Here is an 11870-nt window from a genome sequence, read left to right on the forward strand (position 1 = left end):
AAAAGAAAGGTAGTTTTTAGGACTGTCATCTTCCCTTTATCTTTCTCAATGTGCACAAAAGCAATCTTAATTCCAGGAGATCCTATACTTTTAAAGATACTAGATGAATCAGTATTTGACCATGGTCTGCTGTTCGGGTCACTACAAGCCACATTACCAGGCATTCAAACCAGTAGATTAAGCTTAAAATGCATCCAACATCCACTTCCTATATAACTGGTTTAGACCGTGCAGGGAGCCTGAGAATGCTTCTGGATTTCTTGAGTTATCTGATTTAATTCACCAACTGGTGAATTTCTCCATTTTCAATCATGGCCTGTTGTCTGTTTGCTGTTCCTGGTAGCCTCTTTGGCAGTAGAATGACCGGAGGAGCCCAAGGTAAGCGGTGTGGCCGAAGAGTGATACTGAGACCCCCCGGCCCCAAAATCTTGGAGTGCTATACCAGCTAGGTACTAGTGGCCTTGGCTGTTGCCTTTCTGCCTCTCAGCACCTCCGCAATTTTATTTTATGTGATTTGGGTTAATCTAGGTGTTAATAGAGGGGAACTGTTTGCTTAGTTAGAGGACAGTTTATGAATTTTGTGCACTTCTTTTGTGTGTTTTGAATATTTAGATTGTTAGAAACATAAGGTATATTAAAGGCCCTGATTTTGCCCTGTCATATAAGAGAAAAAATTCAAAGAGGTGGAAATTTTTGTTTGAGTACATTCAATACAATAGAAGTAGAATGAGGACTAAAACCTAGATGTCCTGATGTTCAGCCCAGCAGTCCCCTCCCTCCTTTTCTGTCCAATCTGAGTTCTGTTCTGTGACTTTCATTTTGTAGATTGTTACATCCACATTTGTTTTCACTTGGAGGAGGAGTGAAGAAATATGAGAACAGTCCCATTTACATAGAAAAGTGTCATACCACTTTTGTGTCCTAATAGATAATATTTAAAGCTTTTATCAGTCATTTTCTATATTTACAATTTTTTTAAAACTATGATAAAAATTTCCCTTCTCTATAATGGCTACATAAGAAAGAAAGTATACTCATTTGTAGCAGGCATACTTGCACAGCATTTCATCCACCTCTTTGTAAAGACCAGAGGGCTTTGTCTTCTCTCCAGTAGGTCTTTAGAACAAAATAACAACTTGGGCTCTCATTAGAACTGGTTAATGTGCTGTATAGGCCATCCTAAGTGTTGGTATCACAGCATACCCAATGTCCAAGTTGCCATAGTAGGGCATGCTACAGCTTCATGAGAAATGCTTAGTCAGTTGGGTTTTTAAGGGCTCTTTTACAGCATCTACAGGCCCCTCTACAGAAGTCCCTTGGGTTTTAGCTGAGGCTCATTTTTCCTTCTCACTCCAAGACTGACCCATTCTTTGACCTCAGATAAAACACAGCTTCTCTTCAGCTCAGCCTCAGGGCACAGTGCTGTCCATAGTTGCAACTAAGCTTAATAAAAGAGCTTTGTTACTGAGGAGAAGAGATTCTGTAAAAGCCTTAATATTCGATGGATAGCAAAAGTGAACAGTAGAGAACGTTAGCTCTTTTCACGTTGACTGGCACAGCGTTTTCTGTGTCTCTTCTCTGGAGAGAACAGAGTGATCCTCTCATGATGGATTTCTCTTTTGTTACAGATGACAAACCAAAGGAACAACTGCAGAGGAGTCTCCCTAAAGCAACTGAGACAGACTGCAATGACGAATGCTCACACAACACCGAGGTCGGGGAGACGCGGAGCAGTACTCCAGAAATGCCTGCCGTGTCTGCATTCTTTAGCCTCGCTGCGCTGGCTGAAGTGGCAGCCATGGAAAATGTGCACAGGTTAGTGGTAGAAGGTGGAAGGAGAAAGCAACATGGAAACCAGATCAACCTCTTTGATGTGATTTGTGACATTTTTTACAGGGCATTGGCGTTCAAACTTGGTTCAAGAGCACTATTGGTTATATGAGGTATTACAAAAGTATATGTGCTAATTAGCAATACGGGAAAATACCAGGGAATATAGTCAGCCAAGTATTTTATTTTGAATATGTTATCCTGTGGCTAAACTTCATTTCCATAAAAAGCCTGAGACCAGGGAAGCAGTATTATCTGACCAATGAGCTTTGGAGTCCCATTGCAGACTGAGGTTTGAGTCCTAGCTCCATCACCTGCAAACCGAAAGATCTTGACCAAGATTATTAACCTCTCTACCCTTGGTTTTTTTCCTCTAAAAAAACAGGGGCAGGTGGCACTCATTTCACAGAGATGTTATGTGGGGTAACTCTAGCATCCCAGTGCTGGTGTGTGGAATGCCCCTTATTGGTGATGGTGTTGGTGCCATCACCAGCCATCAGAAGACAGTGCAGTTCAAGGGAAAGAGCATTTTGGCATCTGACTCATGGCAGCCAGAGGCCTGGATTTTTCTTCAACTCTTCTGTGATTTCCTACAAAGTAATTTTTTTCTCTGGCCTTTAGTTTTCTCAGCACACATTGAGCATAGTGATATCCCCAAAGAATTACGAAGTTGTAAGCATCAGACGAGATCATAGATGTGAAAACCCTTTGAACTCAGCGAAGCCCCACAGAAAGTATATTAAGTTCTAAGTGTATAATTGGGTATTCTGCTACTTAATGGATCCTTTGGGAAGGCAAAAAAGCCTATTGTAAATTCAGGTATTTTATATTCCTATTCAAAGTGGATTACCCATGGATGAGCTGCTTTCTTAGACTTTCAGTCTTCAGTACAAAAGAGCTCTCAACCCAGTGCAGCTTGTGTAGCCAGTTGTAGGCCCCATGCTCCTTTTTGACATCCAGGTAAACCTGGAGTCCCCTGACGTGAGCTTGGTTTGCTTCTTGCTATTTACCTGTCATATTACAGTTTGAATATTTCCTCACAAATAGCCTCTAGATATTTCCAAGAAGTCAAATTCCTTTTTATGTGTACACTGCAAGTTCCTAATAGCAAGTGAATGCTCACAGACATTGTTAAAATTCACTGAGGTCTCTGAGGGAGACAATGCACAGATACTTCTCCATTCCTGGAGTTGTGCAGTCAAGGATAGAGGACAAGCACATACACGTGCAGTGAGAACTTAAAATATCTGCCTGAATGTTATTAAGTGTCCCTGTGAATTGTGGAAATAAGAGGAAATCTAAGAATTGAGAGAGTGATAATAATTCAAGGGTAGGAAAAGGCTAGCACATAAGCAACTTGGCTGCTGCCTGTGTTCTAAGCATGGTCACACCGTTGCTCTGTTAACCAGCCCTCCATGGTTCCCAATTTGCATCAGCAGAAAGCCACAGCAAACCTTTCCAATCTCATTGTCCCTGCCCTCCACACTCCCTACCCTGCAGTTATGTGGAATCACTTACCCCTTTCCAGATACGCCAAGCTCTTGCCTTGTACATCCTCTGATCAGGTGAACTGCTCTCCTTCTCCCCACCCTAGTCCCCGGTCCTCTTCTCTCAGTCCTCCTGATGCCCTAGGCTGTGTGTTTCTTATTGCTGCTGCGTGCTATGCTCACACCTCTCTCAGACCACATTGGGATGTATTGATTTGTCGATACTTCTGTCTACTTTCAGTATATTTTGAAAGCAAAACAGTGGTTTTATTCTCTATGTTACCAGCTTGCTTAGTTCCTGTTATGACAATTGATAAATGAACAAATGAGTGGGTGAATGAATAAATGAGGTAGTTTCTGAAGTATGGCTGCCTAAGTTAGATAACAGCTATAGAAAAAATAATGTGAGTAAAGATTCTTTTTATCTTTTTAACCTTCCATTAGAAAGAACAGTAATGATTACTAGAATTTTACCATCAACCTAATAAATGGTTAGTGTTCTTAATAGCTAGAAGGACAGATCACCCTGGAGAGTCTTAGCTGTAACTTGAGCCCTTACCTGTTAAAGCAGATCTACCCACCAGTCTTCTACCTGTAGGCTCACTGTAATTGAACCTGGGTTGCATACCAATGAAGTAAGCATTACTTCAGCATCAACTCGGTTCATAGTTTAAAGGGTGGCCCATGGAATTAGGGGTGGAAATATATGACCTGCACTCATGCCATGAAAAAATCTAACATTAGGTTCAGAAACCTAACTTAGACAGTTTTACAAACTACACAAAATAGAGAGCTGGGACAAACCTTTGTTAAGAGACCAGTTTATTTACTAGAAGTTAAATTAGCCCTCCCAAGTGGGCCTTTTTAGTCCCATTTTAATGACCGTTAATTAACTTGCCAAGAGCACACAGCCAATTTGTGCCCAAGTCAAGATTTGAACTCCTTATCTCGCGTACTGCCAAAGGAAAGCTTCAGTCATGTCAGAGAAAATCATGAAGAATCTCACCTGACCCTTCCTCTGGGAGCTAGAATCATCAGTTGCAGCACATAGTCCTCTCCCACTGTGATTCTGACTTCTTTCCTTTTTCCATTGATTTAGCTGGACTTTCACACCAATTTCTCTCTCCTTCTTGCCATCTTTTTTTACATTGCACTTTTCATCTTTTTTGTTTTTTTTTTCCTTTTCTAATACTTATTAAAATTCTTTTGGATCTTTTAATATCTTAAAAATAAAATGTAGCATTTTAATTTCATCTTTCTTGAACAAAGAGCTGAACATATTGAACAGGTGGTATCTATAACATCCACATGTGAATAGCTTAATCCAGAGGTTTGATTCTAAAATGTTTTGCTTTTCTAAAATCCTAAATATCTTGGGCTATTAAGTGATCATTTGATTCTGAAACCCCCAAATGTTGCAATTTGTCTACATTATTTTTCTTTTTTGTGCATCAAGAGAAACTTGAGTATAGTTATAGAGCAGGTACGAGCTAAATCTTGAAATAGCTCCTTTTGTTCTATGTACTCTGAAGAAGATACGATTTTGAAAGATACGATCAGCAATGAAAATATTGCTGATACATCACATATTTTCAGCACAGTGTTATGCACTACAGACCATTGTAGGTTACAGAGCAGTGAGTGTGCATTTTCTAGGATTGGTAGGCCTGTTGGAAAATGTCAAGGAAGTACCCAGTCCTATCTTTTTAGAATGAGAAGCTCTGTAGAAATTACCAAGAATTTTGGACAGTTTTCTCATAACCATGAAGTAAATTGTATTTTTACTACTAATTATACAAAAGCTGAATGAAAAATCAGCTATGTTTGGCATAGGTTCTATCCAAATGATGGAAATTTCCATGAATTTTCTAGTCCTGTCTGGAGTTCTCCCTCCATGTGTATTGATTTTCACCCAACTAGGGTAGATTTTGTTAAAATCTAAAATCCAGCATCAGTGCTGTTTTCTTCCTCTAAACACTCTCTGTCCATGTGCATGTGAGTTCAGAGGGTTTTATTGTTTCTTCATTCTTTTTTTTTTTTTGGAGACACAGTCCATCTCTGTTTCTCTTCCAGAGTCATTGCTTTTATTATCACTAAATTACCTGAAGGTTACCAATTACTATAGAACTTTCCCTTCAGGCAAGTCAAGAAAAGGAATGTGTCATTTTTAATACCAATGGATCAACAGGAAAATTATTGTCCAAGAACCCCGGTCCTTGATTGAAATTTTCCCACTTCTTAAAGAGTTGCCCCAAATCTGTTGGTACTTAAAATTTCATCTCTTCAAAATGGAAGTGGTTAGTTGTTTGAGGCCAGAGGGTATGCTGTTGAGTTGTATGAGGGGAATTCAGATATGAAATCTTAGGAAGGGAGACAGAATGGGAAGGAGGAAGGGGAAAAAAAGAATAAGGAAGGGGACAGAAGAGAAAAAACTCTAAAGCAAAAACAGTTTTCATTAAATGATGTAAGTAACAGCAGTAACTGTTAAACAAGATATTGGAACACACTTGTTATTCATCGTCCTCTCCTGTCTCTAATAACATATGCTGAATAAGTGACTTTTTCTTCCTTTTATTTTACAGAGGTCAGAGGTCAACTCCGCTCACCCATGATGGACAGCCAAAAGAAATGCCACAGGCTCCTGTACTTATTTCCTGCGCTGACCAGTGAAGCGCCCTTTCATTGTAAAACATTGTGCTTTACCTACTACCCTAGCCTTGTCTTTACCGAGGGATGCTAGTGAGTCCAAGTGGTGGAAAATATAGACTGCAAACAAGTGCTTGTTGCCCCACACGGCCCAGATTCACTTGAAGCAGAAGTTAGCATCCTGGGCCAGTTTGTTCTCTCAGAACCCAGAATCTTTGAGGGTAAGGTTATCTGTCTGATATTGAGCAGAAACAGAATGATCCTGGAGCTTTGCTTTCTATTGAAGGCTTTTGACGGTAATAGGTGGTAACTTGGTAAAAGGCTGCCTTTACTGTAGCTCATCCAGCATCTCTTTTACCAACCAGAGAGTGTGAAACTAGTTTCATATATTACCTAGTTATTCTTTCAAAACAAAACAAAAAAAAAACAAAAACTGACGCACTGCACTAGTTATTATTAGATATTCTTAGTCTTTTTTGTACATGGAGATTTAAGTTTAAGATGGTTTATATAATAGGTTATACCTACATTTATATTGTAGAATAAATATTAAAAAGCCTGTTCCAGAGACTCCCAAGCAGCCTGGGCAGGCAGATGTACCATTGTTAGTGGTGTATGCTCGGCCTCGTGGTCCATATATTCTGCACTTTTGTATTTGCCACCAGAATGGTAGTTTGCTGGCAAAAAAAAAAAAAAAAAGAGAGAGAGAAAAAATTACAACTCTTACAATCTGAATTTTTTTCTTAGCCTTGAGTGACCAAGAAGAATTTGCTTGAGGCAAATTGTGGCAAATATTTTCCCAGACAGGGGAAGAGTCCTGCAGATTACAGATTACTGGTGTTTTCATGCCTTGAGGATTCTTTTATTTTTACACAGGGGTCTAAGTGACCAATGGATTGTTCATACAAACAAAAAAAAAGACAAAAATATTATTCAGAAGTGACCTTAGTATTACTTCACTATTCTAAACACATTGAAGACACTCACTTCATGTGGACTTGGAGCTACAGACCTTTTACATCCATCACAGATTGACTGGACGGGTTGCAATTGCTATGCACAGCCTGATTGGCACTGCAGGTTTTTAGAGCCATTTTGAGTTTGTGTTGTTTAGGAGGTACTGAGTCAATGATGAGGGAGGTATGCCTGACCAGAGTGGGACTCTCAGTCATAGATCCACCTGCAAGTCTCTGTTTCCTTTTTGTGTTTTGTTGCTTTTGAACATAAAACCAACCATACATATGCCAGCGCCAAGTGGATTAACTGGCTTAGAACATTCAACATATTGACTTAACCACCTGACATTCACAGTGTCTTGTTTCCTAGCAACAGATGCAAAGTGATAAATCAAAATCAGTCTGAGGCTACAGATTTTACAGGGTATTTGTTCTATAGCACAAAGTATTTCCCCACTCTTGCGTCACAGCACAAACTACCAAATTTTAATTATTGGATTCCAGCAATAATTTTTAATGGTTTTCAAACTGGCGGAATTTTGACAGTGCTAGTTCGAGTTTGAAGCTTTTGAATTAGATCTCTAAATGGTGACAGTTTACATGGTTTTATCTAGCTTTCTTATTTATACTTGACTGAATTGTAATGATTTTTTTTCTAATTGTAATTTGACGTAATAGCCATACAAAAAATGACTCTATTCATACTAGGTTTAGCTTCTCATGGTTGTAGATATTACTTCAGTTCCGGTGCTGGAAAATATGTACAACATACTAACAGGATTGAAAAAAAAATAGAGGTTTTTCTTCTTGTTTTTTTTTTCCAAAGCAGGTAAAGAGGGTAGCAAAGCATCGGAATGATGTACTCAAAAATGCATATTCCTGGTGGGGATGGAGGAAGAAGGCATTAGTAAAAGGTTAATCAAACGTTACAGCTTAACCCCATTCATGTAGGAATAAATCAAGTGAGCAGTTCCAGACTTTAGCATAATATTTTTACTATGATGCCGTTTTATTAATATTTTCTAAATTTCAAAACAAAAAGTGAATGTTTGAAATTGCTGGGTCCTGATGTTGGTGGCTGTTGGAGTTTTGGACCACTCGCTAGCAGTGATTTGAAGATGATAATTAGCTAAAATCCAAAACAAAAAACCAACAACAAAAATTGTATGGTGCGGAACATGCACCTTGACAATGGTACTAACTTGTTATTCTATAGAACACGTTAGAATAGATCTATTTTTGCCAGAGCACCCTCCTTCAGTCCTCCGATTACATTTCACTAGAGTTCCTTACGAGATTGCTGTATATTCATGGGACCTTTTTTTAAAAAAAAAAAAGCAAAACAAAAGATTACTTTTTTTCTATGTGATGAATATCTTACTTGATCTGCTTTTCCTAAACCTCAGTGGCTTTTCCCTTAGGCAGGGTTGGGGGTGGGAGGGCAACTTACTGGAGATGACTGTTTTCAGATACTTTAAAACAAACCTTTTTGTAGAAATGCTTAATTTTTAAGCGGTTAGGCACTGAGAGTAGCAGAAATCCTGCAAAGCTTTATAGTTCCTTAGACTCACCTTGTCGATTCTCTGAGTAAAGTCTTGATTTCAATAATTGTGCTTCTCATGCCCTGAATCTGCTGGAGAGGAGTGTTGTTATTTTCAGGTAACAACATTCGTTAGCACAAATATTTCAGACCAGTATTAGTGCTCTCCACCCCACCCCTTGTTATCATTTTCATTTCATTTCTCTCATTCTTTTTTATTTTGGAAAATCATATTGCTATAGTGTGTACTTTAATCTGCCAGCAGATACCATCTACACTAACATTTGTCCCACAGCATCCTCAAGAGAAAAAGTTGTTGCACCTTATATATATCTCAAGCAAACCAAAATATGATGCTCTTCTGCTTTGTTTTATTCTAAATTGTTGTATCATATCTTTCTGAAACCATTCTGAATTTAGTTGAAATTATCAATATTTATGCTTTTAACCTTAATTTCTGGATTCAAGCCTGTATATAAATCTTTTGAAAAAAAATTGTCCTAGCCCTTCTCTGCGATGCTGGAAGTAGAAGATTGCGTCTCAGATGGAGACGCAGTACTGTTCCAGTTTTCTTTAGCCTTTTATTTATTTAGTTATTCTGGGTATTTCCTATGTAATTTTGAAGTGTGTAGAGTATATTATAGTAACTGAAGCTGCAGCTGTAAGAAGCTGAGTGAAAGAAAAAATACTGTAAGACATCCTTAAAGTTTTTCTTTGTTTGGGTACTGTATATGAGATCAGGAAAAAGAAAAATGTCCCACAGCCACATTGGAAATACAGGTTCTTGTCCCCAAATTAGGTTAGTTCCCAGATTTTAGATCAAAACTGTTAATTCATTAAAACCCCTTTTAAAAGGTAAATTCTACTGTTGTAATTCCGATAAGTCTTTTTCCCACAAATATCAGAAATGTATTTATTTAATTCTGTCAGATGAGCTTTCTACCGATGCCATGTCCCAAAGCCATGTTAAAATAATTCCCACGTTATCATTGTGATTCTACTTCCTGCCACCAAAATTGCTGGAGAAACAAAATAATGATGGAACACTATGAACAAAAAGGAGCATCTGAACTGGTCTGGTTATTTAGAATCCAATGTGTTCAAATCCTTTTGTTTTCTTATTAAGTCAGATGCTACTGTAAGTCAGATAAAATTTTGTTTGCACTCTGCAGTCTTTGGCTCAATGTATGGAAATGTTTGCACCTATGTAAAGTCACAAGCTAATTACAAATTGCTACAGAACAGGAGTAAGCTGAAAACTGAATGCCATGTTTTGTTTATAAGGTGGGGAGGGGAGGGAAAATACCAAAAAGCTCTGTTCCAAGTTTGGCATTTGACGTTAATGTGAAGCAGTGGGACCATGCTGCCTGCTAAACTACTGTATGAATCGTAAGTGTTCTGAAGACAAGCAGCTGGAGGCTGGAGGATGGCATTCCATACAGCAAAGGAGAAGCACCCACCACTTCGTCTGGGAAAAGGAAGGAAATTGCAGGAGGCCTGGAGCCATCATTTGTAAAGGGGATGTTGCGGGGTGTGATGCTGTTGAGGAGATTCACCTTCAATTGCACTGCTCCACAGAGCCCTCATATAAGGCCAATCCTAATGGGCTACCTCGGCTTTAAAAGTTAATTTCAGTAAGTCCTGTTTCAAAAGTTTGTCTTTTTTTGCTTCTACCTTCAGTGCCACTATTTTCCACTGCAGTGTTTTGACTTCACAAACTGCCTCCTCCAGAGAGAACAATGTATTGCTGAAAATGGGCAGTAGAAGCAAATGCTGTTGTTACATTTGACCTATAAAGTATTCAGAGTGACTGCTAGGTAGAAATTAAAACTTAGCTTTCCCAAATAGCTCCTTATTTTGCACCTTATAAAAAGTATACTAATTGTTAATTAGATGTTGCTTTTGTTTATACAAGCATTCCCAAAGAACTAGATTTGGATTTTGTTTTGAGTTTTTGGATTTTTAAAAATTATCTTATTTAGATTGACTAACAGCATACTTACAATTTTAAAAGAAGCTGTTGTTCAGTTCATCTTACCAGATGTGTCTGGCGAAGTATTCAGGGTTTGATGGACTGCTTTACTTTCGTTTGGAAGTGATAGCTAAGTTTATTATACTCTATATTAAACAACTTTGTTCATTTCACTGAGGACCTTATCTTCCTTATATTTCAGAACAAAGAAGCAACAAGCGTGAATAAAAAGACAAATGTATTTGACTCCCTCATAATCCCCATCTGTATGTGCTACCCTTCCTTCAAATATATAAATGTGCATCTTTCTTTTTAAAAAAAAAAAAAAAAAGATTCCTCTTCTGGCCAAATTTGATCTATGGTGGTATGATTCATACTGTTAAATTGAGAGAGGAAACCTTGTGGTTAAAAATTGTATGGCTGCTGTTTTCTTTTTGCAGTCAGTGGTCAAAACTGATCATGTGCTTAAATCGATTTTTATGCACAGAACTAGTTATTGTGAACATTACTACTCCCTCCAAAGATTTCCTGATAACTTGGGCCAGAGCTGGTTACTGAGTAACAAGGATCTAATTCAATGCCTCAAAACTCTTCCACCCACAATGCAAATCTTACCTCACAAGCTCTAACCTAAATCATAGAGACATGCATGTTTCATGCATTAACACTGATTTCGCTCTGTGGCCCACCAGAGGGGTGGGCTCATGTCCCCTGACTCCTCACATGAGTGCCTCAGCTCTAAGAGCCGTGGAACGGGGGGTAGGGAAGGTTTGCAATCTGGAGCTCAGCAACTGGCTCAGCAACGTTTTCTCCATTTCATTAGCACTAAACAAGTCTCTTGCTCTCAGGAATTTGTCAGAAAAAAGAATAAAATCACCTGAGACTCCACATACCAGATTATAAACTCTTCTCGTAGGTTTGAATTGCTTACTCACATGTCATAAATTAACCACAGCTTCATTTGACCACCAGGTCTAAAGTCTGTTAGTTTCAGCATGACTGAATCGCTCATTTTTTTTTTTTTTTGCTTTCAGAAATTGGCTTGGTTCTCTTTAGAGTTGGTGTAAACATGCCATGTAATAAATGATTTCCACTTAATGGTACAACAGAATTATTGCTTTCTTAGATGTATGTGTAGTAAAAGTCAATATACACATTTATATAATTTCTTTCTTCAAAATCTTATACCTAATTTGATATTTCTAAAAATTGCACATGTAAGTCATGTGTATAACATGCTAAAGTACTTTAACTGTGATCTTAAAACTGAATAAAAATATTTAATAAAACTTTGAAATATTTTAAAGATATTATTCAAATATATTTCTTTATGTTCACACTACTGGCCATAGAGTATGTGCCTTTAATGTACCATTTTCACTAAAAACAGTAGGAAAAATACTAATAAAAGTAAGATATTTCAACTATTTTAGAACATC

General features: G+C 38.0%; 1 protein-coding gene across 22 annotated transcripts in view; it reads left to right on the plus strand.

The window, feature by feature from the left end:
* The window catches only part of BBX (BBX high mobility group box domain containing), a 286521-nt gene extending 276891 nt beyond the window's left edge, over window positions 1-9630 (plus strand). For 17 of the 22 annotated variants that reach the window (XM_054680299.2, XM_063805266.1, XM_063805269.1 and 14 more), the window contains 2 exons: window positions 1629-1815; window positions 5900-9630. In XM_054680299.2, coding sequence (XP_054536274.1) covers window positions 1629-1815; window positions 5900-5987 — 275 coding nt within the window. In that variant the 3' untranslated portion in view covers window positions 5988-9630. 22 annotated transcript variants of the gene reach the window in all.
* The last annotated feature ends 2240 nt before the right edge of the window (window positions 9631-11870 follow it).

Source organism: Pan troglodytes, chromosome 2 (genome assembly GCF_028858775.2).
Source record: "Pan troglodytes isolate AG18354 chromosome 2, NHGRI_mPanTro3-v2.0_pri, whole genome shotgun sequence".
Taxonomy (NCBI): Eukaryota; Metazoa; Chordata; class Mammalia; order Primates; family Hominidae; genus Pan; species Pan troglodytes.